We start from the raw sequence: 23959 nt of genomic DNA, 5'->3' as shown, positions 1-23959 counted from the left end.
AGTGGAGATTATTACAAATTAGAGGGGTATTGGAGGGAAGGAGGGGAGACCTCCAGTGTCCCTGATGCCCTCACCGACAAGATGTGCATCCAGCTACAGCTTGTAACCCTGCACTTCAATGAGCTGCAACTTGAAATGGGTGAATTCCAGATCATCCAGCAGTTGGAGGGGGTGATATATATGACATGAAGAGAGGTGAGTTACTCCCAAGGTGCAGGACACAGGAAACTGGGTGAGAGTCAGGAAGGGGAATGAGGTTAAATATCCATCGCAGAGTCCTCTAGTGGCCATCCCCCACAACAACAGGTGGACCACTTTAGAAGCTGTTGGGGGGATTTACCTGGCAGAGGAAAGTCAAAAGGCTGATCGGGGATTCGTTAGTTAGAGGAACAGAACAAGAGGGGAGGAATATCCTAGTGGTCAGGCTTGCTAGTGGTAGTGAGCAGGGGAGGGGGTGATGTGGTTAAAATAAGTTGTAGGGGGAATGGGAGCCAGAATGACAGAACAGATAGTGGAGAGGGTGAATTGAATTGACTTTATTAGATACATACTTCATAAACATGAGGAGTAGAAATATTTACCTTACATCATATAAATGTGCAATGTGTAATTTATAATAATTTATAATAGATAGTTTGTACAAAGGACAGTCAATATAACATAGAAATGCCACTGTATCAGCATGAATTATTCAGTCTGATGGCCTGGTGGAAGATGATGTCCCGAGGCCTGTGGGTCCTTTTGCTGTGGTACCGTTTCCTGGATGGTAGCAGCAGGAACAGTTTGTGGTTGTGGTGAATTGGGCCTGTTTGTCCCCGATATTTGTTGGGCCCTTTTTACACACCTGTCCATGTAAATGTACTGAATCGTGGAAAGTAGACTGTGCAGTGTATAATTTCCTTGTTTATATTTAGAGACATTTTTTGGTGTATAAAATGATGAGGGGTATTGAGCGTGTGAGTGGCCAGAGGAGTGTTTTTTTTCCCCAGGGTTGAAATGGTTAATGCCACTTTTCCACACTCCCATAGACCCTTTGTCCATCTCCTGAGTAAATAGAGATGGAAAAATATTTAAGATCTCCCCCATCTGCTTTGTTTCCACACGTGGATTGCCATTCCGGTCTTCCAGAGGACCAACTTTGTGCCTTGCAATCCTTTTGCTCTTAATCTATCACTAGAATCCTTGAGGATTATCCTTCACCTTTTCTGTGACAGCAACCTCATGCCATCTTTTAGCCATCCTGATTTATTTCTTATGTGTTCTCTTGCATTTCTTATACTCCATAAGAAACTGACTGCCTATCCCTGTTATGCAATTCCATTTTGTGCTTTACCATGGTCTCAATATCTCTTGCAATCCAAGTTTCCCAACAGTTTCTATATTTACCTTTTATTCTGACATACCCACTCTGTACTTTTAAAATTTTGCTTTGAAGGTCTCCCATTTACCAGGCACACCTTTGCCATAAAGCAGCCTGTCCCAATCCACAGTTACCAGATCCTAGTATCATAATTCCAGGTGTTGATCCATACCCTGAACACATCCACCTTTCCTACACTGCTCCTTGTATTGAAATATACATGGCTCAGCATATTCACTGCACCATGCTCAACTTTTTTATTCCTGACTTTGTCTGAGACCTGAACAACATCTGTCTCCACAACCTCTCCACTATCTGTTCTGTTATTCAGGCTCCCATTCCCCCTGCAACTTTAGTTTAACCCTCCTTACCCCCCACCTCCCACCATGCAGATCTATCACCCCTCTGGCTTTCCTCTCCCAGATCAATAAAAAGGAGGTGCATACAAGGTACAGGCAGATAGGAACAAATGAGGTACTTATGAAATACAGGAAATTCAAGTGAACACTTATGAAAGAAATAAAAGAAGGCATGAGGTTGCCCCAGCAGACAAGGTGAAGGCGAATTATCAGGGATTGTGCAGATATGTTAAGAGCAAAACGATTGCAAGGGAAAAAATTAATTCTCTGGAAGATCAGAATGGTAATCCATATGAAGGGATAACATAGACTTGGAGAGATTTTTTTTGCATCCGTATTTACTCAGGGGATGGACACAGAGTCTATAGAAGTGAGGCAAAGTTGCATCAACTTCATGGACCCTGTACAGATTGCAGAGGTGGAGGTGTTTGCTGTCTTGAGGCAAATTAGTGTGGATAAATCCCCAGGGCCTGACAAGTTGTTCACTAGGACCCTGCGGAAGACAAGTGCAGAAATTATTGGGGCCTTAGCACAGATATTTAAATCATCCTTAGTGACAGGTGAGGTACTGGAGGATTGGAGGACAGACAATGTTGTTCTGCTGTTCAAGAAAGGCTGTAAAAATGAACTAGGAAATTATACGTTGGTGAGCTCGACATCAGAACTGGGAAAGTTATTGGAATGTGTGTGCAGGAACCAAGTATATACTGTAAGTATTTGGATAGGTGTGGACTGATAAAGGATAGACAGCATGGCTCTAGCCAATCTTAGAGAGTCTCTCGAGGAAGTTATCAGGAAAGTGGATGAAGACAAGGCAGTGGATGTTGTCTACATGGACTTTAGCAAGGCACTTGACAAAGTCTCATATGGGAGGTTGGTCAAGAAGGTTCAGTCACTCAGCATTCAAGATGAGACAGTAAATCGGATGAGACACTGTCTTTGGGAGAAGCCAGAGTGTGGTAGCAGGTGGTTGCCTCTCTGACTGGAGGCCTGTGACTAGTGGTGTGCCACAGGGATCAGTGCTGGATCTGTTGTTGTTTGTCATCTATATCAGTAATCTGGATGATAGTGTGGTTGACTGGATCAGCAAATTTGTGGATGACAACAAGACTGGGGGTTTATCGGACTGCGAGAAGACTATCATGGCTTGCAGTGTGATCTGGACCAGGTGGGAAAATGGTTTTAGAAATGGAAAATGGAATTTAATGCAGACCAGTGTGAGTTGTTGCACTTTGGTATGTCCTACCAAGGGAGGTCTTTCACAGTGATTGGTCGGGCACGGAGGAGTGTTGTAGAAGAAAGGGACCTGGGAATACAAGTCCTTAATTCACTGAAAGTGGTATCACAGGTAGATAGGGATGGAAAGAATGATTTCAGCCCATTGCCCTTCATGAACCAAAGTACTGATAACAATAGATGGATGTTATGTTGACTTCTAGAAGACATTGGTGAGGCCTAATTTGAAGTATTGTGTGCAGTTTTGGTCACCTACCTACAGGAAAGATGTAAAAGAAGTTCAGAGATTTCAGTGAAAATTCACAAGGATGTTGCCATGTCTGGAGGACTTGGGTTATAAGGAAAGATTGAACAAATCAGATCTTTATTCCTTGGAATGCAGAAGATTGAGGGGAGATTTGATTGTGATAGAGAGGCACAGATAGTGTTAATGCAAGCTGGCTTTTTCCATGAAGATTGGGTGGGACGATAACCAGAGGCCATGGGTTAAGGGTGAAAGGTGAAATGTTAAGGGGAACATGAGGGGAAACTTCTTCACACAGACGGTCATCCGGGTGTGGAATGAGCAGCCAGCACGAGTGGTGCATGCGAGCTCGATTTCAACATTTAAGAGGTTTATGTTGGTACCTGGATGGTAGGGGTGTGGGAGTGGGCTGTTTAAATAGTTCAGCACAAACTAGATGGCCCAAAGGGCCTGTTTCTGTGTTGAAATTTTCTATGACTGTGACAACAACCTGAAATAATACAAAAATTCACTCTAAGTCCTTTTAACAGCTGTGCGGACCAACCAGTCATTTCAGCAGGAATTTTTATGTGGCGTTTAAACTGTGGCACTTTAAGTTAATAATACATAAAAGAAGATCCCAGCTGCACATCAAGAAATAGTATTTGTGTGAGAGTGTTTCAATTACTGTGGGGCCAGGCACCCATGCAGCTCAGCATGAACAGGGAATAATACCAATGGAGAGAGTCAAACTGAGCCAGGTCACAAATTGGAGATGGCAGAAATACCCCATTCTGATAGAGACAGGAAGAGCATCAGGGAATTGATGGTCATTCCAGATACCAGCACTCTGCCCAGTCAGGAGATGATTTCTCTGTCCAACTTGGGTAGAACCTCACTGTAACAGTGTGATACCAGATCAAACCTTAGCAACTCAAGTAATCCCATCTGTAATATTGATGGATTTTGTAAATCTTTTTACAGGTTAAAAACGAGAAGGAATTCATTTCCAGGAAGCTCAAACACGGCACACCAGTTTCGTTGTCACTGTCTAGATATTTAAGGAGCAAGGGATTCAATTGACCATCCTTCCGGCTCAGACTGTGGGGAGGGATTCACTCGATCTTTTGACCAACTGGCAAGACAATCATTTTGCACAGGAGAAAGGCCGTTCACCTGCTCAGTGGGAATGGATTCACTCGGTTATCACAATTGAAGGTTCATCAGCAAGTTCACACTGGGCAAGGCCATTCACCTGTTCTGTGTGTGAGAAGGGGTCCAGTCGGTCATCCCACCTGTGAACACACCAATCAGTTCACACCACACCGGGCAGAGGCTGGTGATCTGCTGAATTTCTGGGAAAGGATTCACTCTGTCATCTGACCTAATGGCTCACCAGCGATTTCACACCAGGGAGCGGCCGTACACCTGCTCGGAATGTGGGAAAGGATTTACTCAGTCATCCGACCTGCTGAAACACCAGCGAATTCACACTGGGGAGAAGCCTTTCACCTGCTCAGTCTGTGGGAAGAGATTCACTCTGTCATCCCACCTCCAGATTCACCAGCGAGTTCACACTGGGGAGAAACCGTTCACCTGCTCAGTCTGTGGAAAGGGATTCACTCAGTCATCCACCCTACAGACACATCAGCGAGTTCACACTGGGGAGAAGCCATTCACCTGCTCAGACTGTGGGAAGGGATTCACTCAGTCATACACCCTACAGAGACACCAGCGAATTCACACTGGGGAGAAGCCTTTCACCTGTTCAGAATGTGGGAAGAGATTCACTGACTCTGCTAACCTGCAGAAACACCAGCGAGTTCACACTGGGGTGAAGCCGTTCACCTGCTCAGTCTGTGGGAAGAGATTCACTGAATCATCCCACCTCCTGAGTCATCAGCGAGTTCACACTGGGGAGAAACCGTTCACCTGCTCAGAATGTGGGAAGAGATTCACTCAGTCATCCAAACTGCAGATTCATCAACGAGTTCACACTGGGGAGAAGCCGTTCACCTGCTCAGAATGTGGGAAAGGATTTATTCAGTCATCCGACCTGCAGAAACACCAGCGAGTTCACACTGGGGAGAAGCCGTTCACCTGCTCAGAATGTGGGAAAGGATTTACTCAGTCATCCGACCTGCAGAAACACCTGCGAGTTCACACTGGGGAGAAGCCGTTCACCTGCTCAGATTGTGGGAAGGGATTCACTGAGTTATCCAGCCTACAGAGACATCAGCGAGTTCACACTGGGGAGAAGCCATTCACCTGCTCAGTCTGTGGGAAGAGATTCACTCAGTCATCTCACTTCCAGAGTCACCAGCGAGTTCACACTGGGGAGAAACCGTTCACCTGCTCAGACTGTAGAAAGGGATTCACTGAGTTATCCACCCTACAGAGACATCAGCGAGTTCACACTGGGGAGAAGCCGTTCACCTGCTCAGACTGTGGGAAGGGATTCACTCAGTCATCCACCCTACAGAGACACCAGCGAATTCACACTGGGGAGAAGCCTTTCACCTGTTCAGAATGTGGGAAGAGATTCACTGACTCTTCTACCCTGCAGAAACACCAGCGAGGTCACACTGGGGAGAAGCCTTTCAGCTGTTCAGAATGTGGGAAGAGATTCACTGACTCTTCTACCCTGCAGAAACACCAGCGAGTTCACACTGGGGTGAAGCCGTTCACCTGCTCAGTCTGTGGGAAGAGATTCACTCAGTCATCCCACCTACAGAGTCATCAGCGAGTACACACTGGGGAGAAGCTGTTCACCTGCTCAGAAAGTGGGAAGAGATTCACTCAGTCATCGCACCTACTGGCACACCTGTCAGTTCGCAATGGGGAGTGGCCATTGTTATGAATCCCTGGGTTTTGTTTGCTGTGGACTGTCATTTTAAGAGAGAGAGATTAAGAAGGCGAATCAGTCTGACTTGCAGCTTGTTTACATCGCTCGCAGCTTGTTTAGTTTTAACCGAGGACACAGACACTCAGAGTCAGACGGAGATGAAGGAGGAAAAATGGAAGGATCAAAACCAGGGAACTAGTGGCCAAGGGTCACTATTTAGAAGTTTCCTTTGCCATAAGGGTGGTTTAATTATCAATTCACCATACATTGAATGTGTGGTTGTCCCCTCATTTGATCCATAGGAGTGGATCTGATTAGGGATATCCTGTGGAGACCACTTATGTGTTAACCCCTGCCTGGCTGTGGTGTGGTCATTCATTTGAAGATGATACCCCTTAAGACAAGTAACTTTTGGTGATAATTTGAATGTACATTTGTAAAGATGGTGGATAAAATCTACAGCAACTGTTCTCTCATTATACCACCATGGAATCTGTGGAATTCGACATAATTGCCTTCTCTCAACATTTACCCTGGATTACAAATATCTCTCTCTCATCACGTATTCCATGGTTGAACTGAACTTTAATACTTTACCATCTCAAGACTCCAAGCCCTCAGCTCAATAGTTTGGGAGTTATATTTACACACATAACACTCATGAGGAAATCTGCAGATGCTGGAAATTCAAACAACACGCACAAAATGCTGATGGAACACTGCAGACCAGGCAGCGTCTATAAGAAGTACTGTCGACGTTTCGGGCCGAGACCCTTCGTCAGGACTAACTGATAGGAAAGATAGTAAGAGATTTGAAAGTAGTTGGGTGAGGGTGAAATGCAAAATGATAAGAGAAGACCTGAGGGGGTGGGATGAAGCTGAGAGCTGGGGAGTCTCAAGATGGCGCTCATGGAGTAAACCGCATTTAGGCTTTGCTCCAGAACTTTTACGTTTTTTAACCTACAAACACCCCTTAAACTTATTCTAAAGGGGTCTAAACATACAGAATTCTTCTTTTTAAACTATTTGAATTATTCTCAACGCTGAAATGTCTAAAGTAAAAGAACCGAAACAGACGAAAGAATCGGTAACTTTAGAAGCAGTTGCGAAGCTTATAGAAGCTAAATTTGAAAAGTTCGTGGAAAAATTATTCGTAAGGCTATCAAAGTATGACGAGCGTTTGAAATCACTCGAAGAAAAGTTCCTGACCCTTTCACTGGAATCACAAAATCAACAAGCAAGCATTTTGGCTCTTGAAGAAGCCGCTCGTAAGAAAGATCGTATGATCGAAAAAATACAAGAAGAGCAAACTTTGACGTCTCAACAGATGGATCGTTATAAAGTTAAAATTACTGATTTGGAAAATCGCTCTCGAAGACAAAATCTTCGGTTAATTGGGATCCCGGAAAAATTTGAAAGCGGTGATCTTACCGTTTTCTTCTCTAAATTTCTAGTGAATGTCCTGGGCGAAGAGGTCCTGAATTGCCCCCCAATAATCGATCGAGCACATCTGGTATCAAGATTTCAGACAATTTCAAGTCTGAAACCGCGGCACATAATTTTGAGGATTCATTATCCTCATATCAAAGATCGTTTGATTCGTGCGGCTCGTAAAAAAGGCATGATAACCCATCAAGATTTCAAGTTTCGCATCTTGGAGGATTATAGCCCAGAGGTCTTACGGGCTAGGCTGGCTTTCAGATCGGTTATGTCGAATTTTCACCAGGAAGGCTACAAGCAAGCGCTGCTATTTCCAGCACATCTGAGAGTCACCCTTCAAGATGGAACTTTTCGGCTGTTTAAATCGCCAGCGGATGCTCAAGGTTTCCTGGAACAATGACATTCTATCGGGCTGACCAGTGTAATTTAGCCTATAGATTTGGATCTATTATAGATTGATGTTTGGGTTCTTTCTTTTTTTTTGATATGGTTTACATGTATTTTTTACATACATTTTTTAAAGCTTTCTTTTTTTTTTGCTGGGCTTATTCTGATTTTATATTTTTTCATATTATTAATCTATTAGCGTTGAAAGTGACTGATTAGGGTTTTTTCTTCTCTTTTGTTTTTCTTTTTTTTAAATCGATATACGCTCTCTTTTATACTTTTAACATTTGAATATTAAGATTGGAAAAAAAAAATGGCGTTTCTTCTTCCCGACTGACTCCAGTGTTTGGAGCGTCATAACTGTTTTGATGTATTTGAAAGTTTTAAACTTCTATTTATTGTCTTAATTCTTTTCTTTTAACTCTTTTGTTTATATACATTTATAACACTAATTTTATATCTTAACTTTTGTAGTATCAACCCTTTTTATAATGTGGGTTGTTTGTATTTTTTTTAACTTTATTACGTTCGAGTTGCCGTCTTGAGACATGGGGGTAGTTTTAGTATTAGCTCGCTCGCTTGCCTTTTTTGGCTTTTTTCCTGGGGTTTCGAGGGTGGTGGGAGGGGAATTTTTTTTTTCTTTTTTTTCGCTTGCTTTTCGCTTAGTTTTATTTCATGGGCTTATATGAAACTACAAAAATGGCTGCAGTGCTGTGACTTCCAGTTTCCTTTTGCACTTACTTCCTTCTTCCGGGTTCATGAGTTCACTTTTCTTTCGAACTTATGTATTAACTGTAATATATATTGTCAAGATGGTTAAGACTATTAATTTTGTTTCTTGGAATACTAATGGTTTAAATCATCCGATCAAACGGAAAAAGTATTCAAAGTATTCCATAGAATGAATGCTAATGTTATTTTTATACAAGAGACTCATGTAAGGAAGATGGATAGTCAGCGGTTGTTTAGGTTCTGGAAGGGCCAACAGTATCACTCAAATTTGCAAGCCAAAGTGAGAGGTGTGTCTATTTTTATAGACTCATCAACTGCTTTTATACATCATGAAACAATTTCAGATCCGCAGGGTAGATTTTTGCTTATTACTGGTTTACTTTTTAATCAAAAAGTTGTTTTAGTTAATGTTTATGCTCCAAATATTGATTGTCCTGAATTTTTTAAATGCTTATTTACATCCTTTCCCAATCTGAATCAATATAGATTGATAATGGGCGGGGATTTTAATTGTTGTTTAAACTCTGTGATGGATAGATCCAAGCCCATTCAAACTTTTCCGAATAAATCGGCTTCTCTTATTAATTCCTTTATGATTGATTCAGCTATTTGTGAAATTTGGCGTTTTTTACACCCTAATGACAAAGAGTTTTCATACTTTTCCCATGTCTATCACAGTTATTCAAGAATTGATTACTTTTTCATTGATCAGCATTTACTTACAGATGTCATGGATTGTAAATATGACTCCATTACTATATCTGATCATGCACCTTTGAAGTTATCTATTAAGGTGACGGATTCATATATTAGTACTAAAAGTTGGAGGCTTAATCCTGTTTTACTGCAGGACTCTGACTTTGTTAACTTTATTAAACAGCAAATTGATTTGTTTTTCTCAATAAATTCTACAGCAGAGATCTCTAGTGGAATTTTGTGGGATACTTTTAAGGCATATATTCGTGGACAGATTATTTCATATTCTGCCGGAGTTAGGAAACGAACTAATTCCAAAATATTAACATTAGTTGATAAAATTAAGGCAATTGACAAGATCTATTCATCAACTTCTAGTAAAGAACTTTATAAAGAAAGAGTGGAACTTCAAATGGAGCATAGTTTATTATTAACCTCCTCGATTGAAAGTCAGTTAATTAAATCAAAAGCTCAATTCTATACATATGGAGATAAGTCAGGTAAACTACTAGCTAATCAATTGAAAATTGCTTCGGATAAGCGACAAATTACTAGGATTCGTAAACAAGATGGTACTTTGACGATTGATCATAAAGAGATAAATAAAGCCTTTCAAGATTTTTATAATTCCTTATATCAATCAGAATGTACTAAGGACTCTTCTATAATGAACGAATTTTTAGGGAAATTGAATATTCCAAAAGTAACTGTTGAAGATAGTGTATTTTTGGATACACCTATTACGGAGTCTGAAATAGAAAAGGCTGTTTTTTTCAATGAACTCGGGTAAAGCTTCAGGTCCAGATGGTTTTTCTGTAGAATTTTTTAAATCCTTTTCTTCTATACTTTCTCCTTGGCTTTGTAAAATTTTTAAAGATGCATTAAGTATAGGTAAACTACCACAATCTTTTTATGAAGCTTCTATTTCTTTAATTCTTAAAAAAGATAAAGACCCTACTGAATGTGCATCCTATCGACCTATATCTTTGCTGAATACGGCTTTTAAGATTTTTAGTAAAATTTTGGCTATTAGATTAGAAAATATATTGCCTCGGATTATTTCTGAGGATCAGACTGGATTTATCAAAAATCGCTATTCATCTTTTAACATTAGAAAATTAATTAATATTGTTTATACCTCTGCATCTAAAATCCCAGAATGTATTATCTCTTTGGATGCCGAAAAAGCATTTGATAGAGTCAAATGGTCATATTTATTTAATACATTGCAACATTTTAATTTTAGTTCAAAATTTATATCATGGATTAAATTAATATATCATAAACCTTTAGCTTCGGTCTTTACCAATAATCAAATATCCCTTTTTTTTCAGTTATTTCGGGGTACAAGGCAAGGTTGTCCTTTGAGCCCTTTATTATTTGACATTGCTTTAGAACCCTTGGCTATAGCCATTCGTGAATCACCCAATATTTTAGGCATTACCCGTGGAGAGACGATGTATAAGGTATCATTATATGCGGACGATTTGTTATTATATATATCTGATCCTGAAAGATCTATTCCTGCTATTTCTTTTTTGCTTGCTCAATTTAGTAATTTTTCTGGATATAAATTGAATTTTAATAAGAGTGAACTTTTTCCATTAAATATGCATATTCCAATTTATAAACATGTACCATATAGAATCGTTACAGATTATTTTACCTATTTAGGTATTAAAATTACTAAAAAACATAAAGATTTGTTTAAAACTAATTTTTTACCCTTAATAGATCAAATTAAGCAACTTGCTAATAGATGGTCCCCACTATCTTTGTCTTTGGTAGGCAGAGTTAATGCCATTAAGATGATGATACTACCTAAATTTCTATATTTATTTCAAACATTACCAATTTTTATCCCTAAATCTTTTTTTGATATGGTTGACTCTAAAATATCTTCGTATTTGTGGCAGAACAAAAATCCTAGATTAGGTAAAAAATATTTACAGAAGCCTAAGAAGGAGGGCGGCTTGGCTCTACCAAACTTAAGATTTTACTATTGGGCAGTTAATATATGGTATTTGATATTTTGGACACAAGAATTGACTACAGTTGCTGGCCCACAATGGGTAAATTTGGAATGTAAATCTGTGCAAGATTTCTCATTGATCTCAATCTTAGGATCTTCACTTCCTTTTTCGTTACTCAAAATGAATAAACAGATAACTAATCCCATAGTTAAGTATACATTACGAATCTGGTTTCAATGTCGTAAATCTTTTGGCTTGAATAAGTTTATGCTGTCAAGTCCTATAATATCTAACTACTTCTTCCGACCATCATCTATAGATCAAGCTTTTCTCTTATGGAAAACAAAAGGTATAACATGTTTTCGTGATCTGTTTTTGGATGATAACATTATGTCCTTTGAACAGTTATCTAATAAATATAACTTATCTAAAACCCATTTCTTCAGATACTTACAAGTTAGAAATTTTCTATATAATGAATTAAAGTCTTTTTCGAAAGAATGTCCATTGGACATTACAGAAAGAATTTTAACTCTTAATCCTTATCAAAACGGTTTAGTAGCTATCATTTATAATATGATTATGAATGTACAGCCAGATATATCAGAAAAAAATAAGAAGGAATGGCAGGAAGAATTGCATTGCCCTATATCTACTGAGCAATGGGAAAATTTTTTATCATTGGTAAACTCATCCTCTATTTGTGCTAAACATGCCCCAATACAATTTAAGGTTGTACATAGAGCCCACATGTCTAAAAATAAACTTGCTTGATTTTATTCTTATGTTAATCCAACCTGTGATAGATGTCATTCTGATATTGCTTCATTGACCCATATGTTTTGGTCTTGTCCTTGTTTACAAAACTATTGGAAGGATATTTTCAATTTCATTTCAAGAGTTTTAAATATTAATCTTCAACCGCATCCTTTTACTGCAATTTTTGGTCTACCAATGATAGATAATATGTGTCTATCCGCTTCATCCCAGCGAATGATTGCATTTGTTACACTAATGGCTAGAAGATCTATTTTACTGAACTGGAAAGAAATTAATCCTCCAACTGTATTTCAGTGGTTCTCTCAAACCATTTCCTGTTTGAGTTTAGAAAAAATTAGAAGCGTGGTTTTTAACTCCTCAGTTAAATTTGAGGAAACTTGGAGACCATTTATTCAACATTTTCATACGAATTAAATGGTCTGATCCTGAACCTTATTGTTACCATCCTGAATTGTATAAATGGAGGTTCGGAGTCATTGGCACTACTGTATGTATTTAACATTATACAATTGCCCATGTTAGTTGTTTTTATTTCTTCTTAGTTGTGTTTTTTTTTTCATTTTTTTTGGGGGGGGGGTTTCTTTTTCTTTTCAAATCCTTTACATTAATACTATAAGTTTGGGAGACTTTATATATTGATTAATACATAATTGATTGTTAATGAATCTATTAATTGTGTACTCTCAAATGTTTTGTACTTATATATTACTTATGTTTTTTCTTAAAAATCAATAAAAAGATTTGAAAAGAAGCTGAGAGCTGGAAAGGTGATTGGCGAATGTGATACAGAGCTGGAGAAGGGCAAGGATCATGGGACGGGAGGCCTCGGGAGGAAGATAAGTAGGTGGGGGGGAGCACCAGAGGGAGATGGAGAACAGGCAGACAACTAAACATGTCAGGTATGGGGTAAGAAGGGGAGGAGGGGCATTAACGGAAGTTAGAGAAGTCAATGTTCCTGCCATCAGGTTGGAGGCTACCCAGCCGGTATATAAGGTGTTGTTCGTACAACCTGAGTTTGGATTCGTTTTGACAGAGGAGGCCATGGATAGACATATCAGAATGGGAATGGGATGTGGAATTAAAATGTGTGGCCACTGGGAGTAGTCTGTTGCTGCTGGTTCATTTTTAAAGCGTTACGGTTTGTAACAAAATGGGGCTGCGTCTGGGATATGAACAAATTTAAGGATTTATTTATTATCGATATCATTTGGAAATCCCTATTGATTTATTTGTGCCTGGAAAATCAGTAGCAATGGATTTTGATAAATATCTGGAAGGGTCAACCTCTGAGGCATTAGAGGACACCAGAAGGATTGAGTTGTTGAGTATTGCTAAAACGTTAAAACTTGCTAAGATGAAATTGACAATGAGGAGTGCACAGATGCAGAGGATAATAGCTGAACATTATGTATCCGAGGGTGTGTTTAAAGTGGAGAAGTTGGAGGTGTTTCCTGAAAGTAAACCTCGTGAGCTTGAGCTCCAGTAGAAGTTAGAAAAATTCAAGATGGAGGCTGTGGAAATGCAGAGGCAGTTTCAGGCTAGAGAGGCAGAAAAGCAGACAGAAAATTCTCTTACAAAGTGTAATTAAGGGGATGGCTTAGCAAGCCTATTCTGCTTTGACATTTGCTGAAGCAACTGATTATTTATTTATTTATGCTGCGCGCGCGCCCCCCCCCCCCCCCATTGTCGCTACTGGGCTATAAATGTTCAGGAGCAGTGTGTGGTTCAGTGCTTTGCTCAAAGACACACACACTGCCTCGGCTGAGGCTCGAAATCATGACCTTCAGATCGCTAGTTCAACACCTTAACCACATGGCCACGCACCACACATTATGACCTCGTGAAGCAGGCTGTGCTCAAAGCTTATGAGTTGGTCCCAGAAGCATACAGGCAAAAGTTTAGAAATTTGAAGAAATCTGTGAACCAGACTTATATGGAATTTGCTTATGAGAAATTTGTGTGTATTGCCCGCTGGTGCACATATAAAAATGTAAATGATGATTTTAACAGCTTGAAAGAATTGGTTTTAATTGAAAAATTCAAAAAGTGCGTCCCTGATGACATAAAGACATATTTAGATGGAAATGATGCTGCCACTATGCAGGAGTCTGCTAGATTAGCAGATCAGTTTGCTTTAACCCATAAGGTTATGTTTACCCTGAATAAGAGTTTTGAAAAGAGTAGCAGGGATAACCAGGGTAAACCAGAAATTAATGCTGGGATTTGTCACACTTGTCAAGTTTTGACTAAACCTAATCAGGTCATCCCAGTGGCCCCACTCCAGCCTATACCTGCATTCGGTGAACCGTTTTCCAAAGTTATAGTGCTTTGTGTTGGCCCATTGCCAAAGACTAAAGCTGGCCATCAGTATCTGCTAACTATTATGTGTACTGCATCCAGATTCCCGGAGGCAATACCTCTCAGAAATATTAAAGCTAAAAATGTGTCGAAGGCTCTTACCGAGGTTTTTTTTTACTTTATTCGATTTACCTCAAGAAATCCAGTCTGATCAAGGAAGTAGTTTTACATCTGGGTTATTCCAGCAGGTAGTTTATGAACTGGGAGCAAAACAAATTACATCATCTACATACCATCCGGAATCACAAGCGGCTTTAGAAAGATTTCACTCTACCCCCAAAACAATGATTAAGACATACTGTGTTGAAAATGGAAACGACTTTTGTTCGCAGTAAGAGAGTCGGTTCAGGAATCATTGGGCTTTACTCCATTTGAACTTCTATTTGGTCGCAGAGTGAGGTGAGCTTTGACCTTGTAAAAGGAGCGGTGGATTGATGGGGATGTACATGTTAACTTGTTAGACTATGTTTTAAAGTTCAAAAATCAACTACACCAATTCTGTAGTCTAGCGAGACAAAACTTAAAAGATTTCTCAAAACAAAATGAAGTGTTGGTTTGAGAAGCAGGGTTGCGAAAGAAAATACCGGGTGGGGGATAAGGTGCTTGCCTTATGTTGACGAATCCACTTCAGGTGAAATTCAATAGACCATATGAAATAGTCTCTCAATTTAATGATGTGAATTATGTTATTAGAACACACGACCGATGTAAACTAACACAGCTGGTACACATAAATATGATAAAGCCTTATTTTGACAATCAGGCACCGTCTGTGAATGTTGTTGTCAAAATATATGAATCTGGCAACCCTGAGAATGAAACAATAGACTCGTCTGAGACTTTTCACAAGCCAAACATGGTCCCAGTTAGGCTAATGAACTACGTTGTTCCAGAAAACATTGATAACAGGTTGTCTCATCTGCAGCCAAAGCAACAACAACAGCTGAAGGAATTAATTCTGAAGTTTAAAGATTTATTTCCCGATGTTCCCAAGCAAACCACGGTCGCAATACATGATGTAGATATTGGTCAAGCCAAACCGATTAAACAACACCCACATTGCATGAACGTAGAAAATGTATATTGGCTGAGCAATTGTTGTAAATGCGGAAACAGATTCAGTAGGTCTCAGAGGCACTGATTATGGGAAGGTAAATGCAGTAACAAAAACAGATGCCTATCCTATCCCTAGGATGGATGATTGCATCGATAAGGTTGGAATCGCTAATTTCTTACAAAGATTGATCTGTTGACAGGGTATTGGTGTGTTCCATTGACGGACAGAGGTAGAGAAAGTTCTGCATTTGTGACACCATCTGGGTTGTATGAATACAATGTTTTGCCTTTTGGAAAGAAAAATGCTCCAGGAACATTCCAGAGAATGATTGATTTTGAAATTCGAGGGTTAGAACACACAGATGCCTATATTGATGTCTTTGTCACAGGGCGTGACACTTGGGAAGAGCATATCTCTGCAGTAGAAAAGCTGTTTGACGGGCTTTCCCAGGCCAGCCTTACAGTTAACTTGGCTAAGAGTGAATTTGACCATGCCTCTGTGACCTGTCTTGGCTATGTTGTAGGTCAAGGCGTTGGCTCCTGTTCAGGCAAAAGTCCAGGCAATTTCTCAAGAACCTATTCTGACTGCTAAGAAGGTTCTGAGAAGGTTTCTGGGAATGGATGGATATTATCGTAAGTTCTGTAAGAACTTTGCTGCTATCGCTCTTCCTCTGACTAATCTCCTGAAGAAGGGTGAAAAGTTTGTTTGGACTGAACCTTGTCAGGAGGCATTTGATCGATTGAAAGTTATTATTTGAGATTAGGCCAATCAATGTAGTATTCTCAGCATATTTAATTAGCAGATTGGAGCTGTGGGTGGCAACACAGGTCATGGGTGCACAGAAAGTAAATGACAGGGCCAAAGAGACAACCCTGTGGGTTATGTGTCCTGAGGGTCAGCGAGACAAAGGAGATGGAGCCCACTGTTACCACCTGCCGGTGATCTGACAGGAAGTCCAAAATCCAGCTACACAAGGCAGGGTGAAGGCCGAGGTCTCTGAGCTCCTTGTCGATACTTCACGCCTTCGTATGGCTACTGCTCTGCCCATGACTGCAAGGAACTGCAGAGAACTATGGAGAACAGAGAACATCAGAGAAACAAGCCTCCCCTCCATGGACTCTCCCTACACTTCCCCTGCCTCGGAAAAGCAGGCCATGTACACAAAGAACCTCATAACCTGGACATTGTTGCTGCAAACCCGCTCCCACATTGGCAGAGAGATACAAAAGCCTTAAAGGTGTTCCTGGTGTACCACCAGGCTGAAGGATGGCTTCCTGTCTGCAATTAAATGAATGATAAAATGGACTCGGCCTCACAATGTAACTCGACGTGACCCTGCACCATATGTCTATCTGCACTGCACTTTCTCTGCAGCCATAATGCTTTGTTACAGTGATTGTTCTGTTGTATATGAGCTCAATGTACTGTTGTAATGTATCGATCTGTGTGGATGGTACATCAGGCAAGATTCTCACTGTAGCTCAGTACGTGATGATAATAAACAAATTCCACATTTTAATTGTGTGGAAATATTAGACAGACTGAGCTTCTGCTCCGGAACCACAGAAGGAAACTGACCTGTTGTCATTTCTGTGAAAAGCAAATATATGGAAAATGCTTCAATCTCACATTACGATCTGCGGTAACTGGGATCAGGTCACCGGTGGTGGGTCTCCCATATCAATATCAGAATCAGGTTTAATAGCACCGGCATGTGTCATGAAATTCGTTGTCTCTGCTGTAGCAGTAGAACCTAATTCTTAACAAAAGATTTTAACAATTGTGATTTAAAATAAGTATATATATAGTACAAAAATAGAAAAAAAATAAAAATGTAATAAAGTATTCTAATTGTGTAAATGTAATAAACTATTTTAATTGTGTGGATCTATTTGATCCGGATCCACTGCGTTGTCTGAAGGGGACAAAGGTGAAGCTCCACGTACACGTAGAGCAGTGACCCGCAAATGCTGCAGATCTGCAGAAAAAAGTAAACAGGAAACGGGATCAGGTGACGGGTGGAGGGACTCCGACCTGAACCGATGACTCTGCTCCTCGGCCCTCACACACTGCCCGACCCATCCGCCGCATTCCCCACATTATTCCATATTTACACCAGATACATGTCTACTTTTCCACACCATATCTACCCCGATCACTTTCCCTCCACCCCCAGGTCACAGAGTCACGGGCTCGATTCCCATCCCCTTTTTCAGAGACTGGGATCCCTGGTTCAACCGGTAAAGATGCTTTGCATTTCAATGTGTTCACCTCTCAGTCCTCGATTCTCTAAATGACATTTAGAGTTATCACATTTGATCTTTCTTCAGGTTATGACCCCACCTCTCGAGGGATCAGTCAGGTGAATCTTCATTGCACTCTCTATCACAAATAATCTCTAACCTCTTTGTTCATCCGCTATGGAATTAATTTCCATCTTCTGCAGCCCCGTGTTGCCCCAACTACTCACCTCCCACCCCTGTCACTATTTTCACATTCCACATCCCCCCTCACCTGGATCCACCTCTCACTCCCCAGCTCTTGCCCCATCCCCACCCCTCACCTCTTTTCTCTAACTATTTCCCGTCCACTCTCAGTCCAGAGGGAGGGTCTCTGCCCGAAATGTTGACGGTCCATTTCCCTCCACAGATGCTGCCTGACCCACTGAGTTCCTCCGGCAGTTTGTTCTTTGGTCTGTATAACCCGTGTTAATATGGGGAGCGGGATTTTACACCATATTGCAGGGTTAGGGTTAATGGACTTTTTGGTGAGACAACAACATTAATCACGGGTTTCATCACTGAATCCAGTGTTGTGGGATGTAAAGTCCCCTGTTATGTGTCCGGCTGTGCCGTGTTGTTGGTGGAGTGGGCAGCGTGGTGTTTGTCTCGATTCGGGTCACAACAGCAGAATTGCCAGCGGGGTCCACACACAGTGTATTAGTCAACAGAAAACCTCTCGTCCCTGCAGTCTTTGTCTCCTGGTAAACTCAACACCCTGACAGTGTGGACCATAGATACCCCTTCCTCTCAGAGTCAGGGGATCATTCAGACAGCTGAATGCTGAGAGGAATTATATTTATTGGTCATTAAAGTTCACCCAGATTCGTTTGGACGGATTTGATGTGGAGTTCGGGGTGTCACAGTAAAAGGGCCGGACTGTCGAACTCTCTCTGTTGTCCAAACATCCTTCCAGGTGAGGCGACACTTCACCTGTGAATCTTCCGGGGTCGCCTGTTGTGTCCGCTGCTCCCGATGCGGCCGCCTCGACACTGGTGACACCGGCTGCCCCGTAGTTGTGCCGGGTAGGAATGTTTTTTAACGGGTTTCGATATTTTTCTTCCCATTTGTGCGAGAGGGGTGGGTTTTGGGGGTTGATGATCGGGATGCCGTCCTTTTTGATGCGGGGGGTGGGGAGAGAGTTTCATTTTTTTCTCTCTCTGAACGACTTTCATGCTTTCTTTGGTTCGTGGTTCTCTGGAGAAGAAAAAAACTCAGCGGTATTTATGAATACCTGCTTTGATAATAAATTAACCTTTGAACTCTCCACTCCGAGCGGGACTTCCCGGTGTCCAAACATTTCAATTCCGATTCCCATTCCCGTTCCGACGTGTCATCCCATCCCTTGCCAAGATGAGGCCACCCTCAGGGTGCAGGATCAGCAACTTATATTCCGTCTGGGCACCCCCACCCAACCTGATGGCATGAATATCGATTTCCCCTTCCGGTGAATAAATTTACCTCACACCCCTCCCTCCCACTCCCTCTCATCCTCTCTGTCTTTGTCTGTCCTCTCACCTGCTTATCACTTCACTCTGGGTCCACTGCTCCATCCCTTTCTCAATATATTGAAGTGTACCTGTGAGTGTCGATACTCAAAATATCCTCACACGTCAGGTGTTACATGGTTCGACATTTATACATCCTGTTTAGTGTTTAAATATATAAAAAGTTAAATAAGCTTGAATCTTTACATAAATTATTATCGCAACTATACGAATAGAAAATATTGTATTTTGGAAGTGACAAATGTTAACGGGAGGAGAGCAACCATTTGGGAGATTTGGAAATGCATTTCATCTCGTTCATTGCCACACTAAATTACTCTTTTTCCTGTCAACACAAAGAGAAAAAGAGCCTCTTTTCAATCAACTGCAGTTGGTGGAGTGAGGCCAAGGAGTTAATCAGCTACTAATGATATGAAATGACGTAAAACTAGCTTGTAGCCTAGAATTTTTTTTTTCCATTTGGCTTCCAAAACAAAACTAAATTTATCCAGGTGTAGAAGAGGATTTTGGATGATTACCTTGAATATTTCATCAAAATCAGGCCAAAAATGAGCGAGCAGTGAATTTTTTTTTCATTATTTTCGACGCTTAAACATAGTTTTCGATGCTCATTCCGTGCTTAATATAGCTCCTTCCTGGTATCCAATGGTGCCCATTGGAAAGAGCGGAAGAATGCTCACATTTGTGTACAGGTATTTCCCAGCTTCCTAGGACAACGGGTCGAGCGAGAAGGAATTTCACAAATATCTAAATTAAAAACAGTCACAGCTCCAGGATTTCACCAAAAACGATCAAATATCCTAATGTTATTAGTGGTATTTTTTCCCACCAGCCAACACCCCCGCTTCCGTAAAATTCCCTCTATTTAATATCCGAGGTTGTTAAATTCCGTGCTTGTTTATGTTGACTTTTTTACAGAGGTGTCGGAGCGGCTCTCCGGTGAGCTCTGGTAGCACTGCAGCCCTGAATGTATGAGACAGTACAGTGTTAAATGCAAAACCCTGAACGGTGTCGATGATCAGAGGGATCTTAGACTCCAAGTGCATCGCTCCCTAAGAGAGACTGCACAGATTGATCGGGTGGTTAAGAAGGCAAATGGCATGGTTGTCTTTATTAGTTGAAGCACTGAGTTCAAAAGTTGTGAAGTTGTGTTGCAGCTCTGTAAAACTAGTTAGCCCACATCTGGAGTGTTTCATACAGTTCTGGTCGCCCCCTTTCTCAGAAGGATATCGGGGCTTTGGAGAGGGCGCAGAAGTTTACCAGGATACTGCCTGGATTAGAGGGCATGAGCTATAACAAGAGGCTGGACAAACTTATGTTGTTTTCTCCAGAGCGGCGCAGGCTGGGGTAAGACTGGATAGACGTTTAGAAGATTTTGAGAGGAATAGATAGAGTGGACAGACGTTATGTTTTACCTGGGGTTTGAAATGTCTGACACATTTAAGGTGAGAGGAGATGTGAGGGGCGTCTGTTTATTTCCACAGAGTGCTGGGAAGCTGGAGTCTGTGCCTGGGGTGTTAGACCCCACCGGTCACATGATCCCATTTGCCCCTCCCATTTAACCGCAGATGTAACGATCTCTTTGTGCATGTTCACAATCTCCAGATGGGTGGTTGCGCATCCTCCATGTTGTGTTGGGAAATCTGATGTCGGCCACTGAGTCCCGTCAACTTCCCCAACTCGCCTCGTTTCCTGAGGCTCCTCACATTTGTCCTGGAGCTTTATGGCGGTTGTGTCTTCTCCCGGACTGGGGTGGGTGATAAAGGAGAACTTCCCAGGTTGTGGGGATCTTTGATTTCACTGCCTGCTTTACCGACGGACTGGGAAGTCTAGGGGGGGGGAGAATGGTTTCTGTGATGTGCTGATCTGGATCCAAAGGTCTCTGCCGTTCCTCGCAGTCACGGGCAGAGTAGTTACCGTGCAAAGCGTGAAGTGTCCGGATGGGAAACTTTCTATGGTGTGTTGATAAAAATTTGGTGAGGGTCAAAGTATATCTGGCAAAGTTCTTGTTATTTTTGCTAATTCTGTCTTTTTAGAATTTTTTGTACAGTAGTATGTACTATTCATTCAGTACCTATGTGTTGCTGGAGGACCATCAGTGATTGTCTTTGATCCCTTCTCCCACCTGGTTCCATCTGCTCATCTTGTTCAACCTCTGTCCAGTCTCCGCACAACCCCCAGCCCCGCTTCAGTGATGTACATCAACCATCTGGGTCATCCTCAGTCCGCCTTGTATCCCACCTCCTCAATATTATATATCAGCAAACTTTCTTCCACCCTTGTCTTCATTGTGAAGTGTTCTTTTGTACCTTTGGTCTCGCTGAGTTATTTCCAGAATCGGTTATTGTCAGCTGGAATGCCAGAGGGTCATCAGGTCCCAGTTCTGTTGTGCATTGGTGTGGAGGTGCTAGTTTATGAACAGTGACCGGCTGACACACTGCAGCATTTTACTGGCAGCAAAGAGTACTGGGAGAGTTGGTGCTTGGGCTCTAATCCTGTGATCGGCATTCCAGGCAAATGGAACTATTGGTGATTTGGCTTTGACTTTGGTTAGTGCTTCTACAGATGGGGCTGGATGCTCGTCCTGCAATGAAGCAGAAATTTCGAGCAGCTGGACATTGGTTGTGGGGAAATCCCGGATTGCACTACCCAGTGTGAGATGTGGCGACGATGTGTCAGACTCTCAGGGTCGGTGAGTGGCAGATTCAGCTGTGTGATTGCGAGGTTGGGTCCTGGGAGATCACGGTTTTTGATCCAGGTAAAATGGACCCAGGGATCGAGCTGTTTGGGCTTGTGAGGTGTTGATCGAGTATTTCTGGTCTGGGATCAGATGTTTGTTTCTGGAGTTCCTTTGGAAGCAATGACTGCCAATCTGAGGAGAGGATGAGTTCCCATTTCATCCTCACAGGGAGAGGCTGTGAGTAAATGAGCTGTTCCATGTTTACAACAGTAGAAATAGACCCTGAGTCTGGTGTTCAAACTGTGTTTGGAAATCTCCCTTCCCCTCACTGTCACACTGTGGAAATCAGGTAGCTGTGCTAAAGATCTGCACTAAAAACTGAAAATGTTTGAAGTCATTCTGATGAAATGTTATTAATTGAATTGTATTTAAGCTGTTCCTTACCTGCTGAGTGTTTCTGGTAATTCCAGTTTCTTTTTATTTCTTGGTTTATATTTCATGAAATGGACCTGTTTTAACCTGGAAATGAAAATGGCTGTGATAGTTTGTAGGCCTCTGTTAGAGTCTCTGCAAGTCTCCCCTCTCCACGCCACCGATGTTGTCCAAGGGAAGGACCCATTAGGACCCATACAGCTTGGCACCGGTGTCGTCAAGGACACACACGCAGCCTCTGCCAAGGCTCGAACTAGCAACCTTCAGATCACTAGACCAACGCCTTAACCACTCGGCCACGCGCCAGCACATGTGATCGTAGAACAGTAAAGAAAGCACAACGTTTCCCTGTCAATTATCCTGGTACCAGTTTGTCTGTTATTCCTGGAAATGTGTTCAGTACAGTTGTTGCTAACAAGGTTTACATAAGTAATCTCAGGAACGATCGGCGTCATGTATGAGGAGCATTTGATGGTTCTGGACCTGTGCTCGATGGAGTACAGAGGGACGGTGGGGGTGGTGGAGGGATGTATAGTTGTAAACCTACCGAATGCTGAAAAGCCTGGATACAGTGGACATGGAAAGGATGTTTCCATTAGACGGAGAGTCTGTGATCTGACGGCACTGTCTCAGAATAAAGATGCTTCCCCTTAAAACTCAGATGAGAAAAATGTTTTGGCCAAAAGATGTCTGATCTGTGGAATTTGTTGCCACAGAGGTTGGCTGAGGCTGCCATTTGGGTATATTTATGACAGATTAATATATTCATGATTGCTAAGTAGCTTCAGGGTTGCAGGAGGAAGACAGGAATATGGTGTTGGAATAAAAATCAGCCATGGTTGAATGGTGGGCAGACCAGATGTATCGAATCACCTAATTCTGTTCCTGTGTCTTATGTCTTACCATGACTGAATGATGGCTCCTTCCTATCCCATATCATTCTGTGAGATGTGAGGGACAATAAAAGATTGTTCACTGAGATCATTAAATCTGCCTTCAGTGTTTAAATTTCAGTGAGTTTTGTTCTTAGTAACATTACGCAGAAATGTTTAGTTCTCCTTTTCATTATTAATGTGCTTCATTGTCTCTCTGGTTAAAGTTAGACCTGTGGTGAGAGATTTATTGGAAGAAAAACCCCAACTGGAGACAAACCATGACTGAAGACGAGGGAACAGCAACAAGTGAACCTGCCCGAGGACTGAGAGCACCGACTGGAGAGAACCCATCTGACTCAGGGTTTCCATTGATTCAGTCAGGAGAAAGTTTCGTGAGTCTCATTTACTCAAACACTGGTCCTTTAGACATTACATACCTGTACAAAGGAAGGTAGGAAATAGTTGGAGTGAGACTGAATGTGCACAGAAGTACCAGTTATGCCTCTGTCAGACCCAGTTGCAATCACTCCAGGTCTGGTAATGTGCTTCCAGCAGCCCAGCCCTTTGAAACCACTCCCATTCCATCACAGTGGTTACTCAGTTCAAGATCTTGCATCCTCTGATGTAGCTGTTGGTCAGTTCTGAGTGGGGAGAGGGAAAGAGAGGGGAGTGTTTAAACAAACTCAATGTTAACAGGAATATTAGATAGTGATTAAGATGAGGAGAGAATTGTGGCCTC

General features: G+C 41.6%; 1 protein-coding gene across 1 annotated transcript; it reads left to right on the top strand.

Moving 5' to 3' along the window:
* The first annotated feature begins 4176 nt into the window (after window positions 1–4176).
* LOC140723373 (uncharacterized) lies at window positions 4177–6184 on the top strand. Its single transcript, XM_073037952.1, has one exon. It carries the CDS (start codon window positions 4566–4568, stop codon window positions 6036–6038), a length of 1473 nt encoding a protein of 490 aa, XP_072894053.1. The 5' UTR covers window positions 4177–4565; the 3' UTR covers window positions 6039–6184.
* The last annotated feature ends 17775 nt before the right edge of the window (window positions 6185–23959 follow it).

Source organism: Hemitrygon akajei, unplaced genomic scaffold (assembly GCF_048418815.1).
Source record: "Hemitrygon akajei unplaced genomic scaffold, sHemAka1.3 Scf000111, whole genome shotgun sequence".
Lineage (NCBI taxonomy): Eukaryota > Metazoa > Chordata > Chondrichthyes > Myliobatiformes > Dasyatidae > Hemitrygon > Hemitrygon akajei.
The sequence above is the reverse complement of the archived record's forward strand: the minus strand, read 5'-3'. Positions and strand labels throughout refer to the sequence as shown.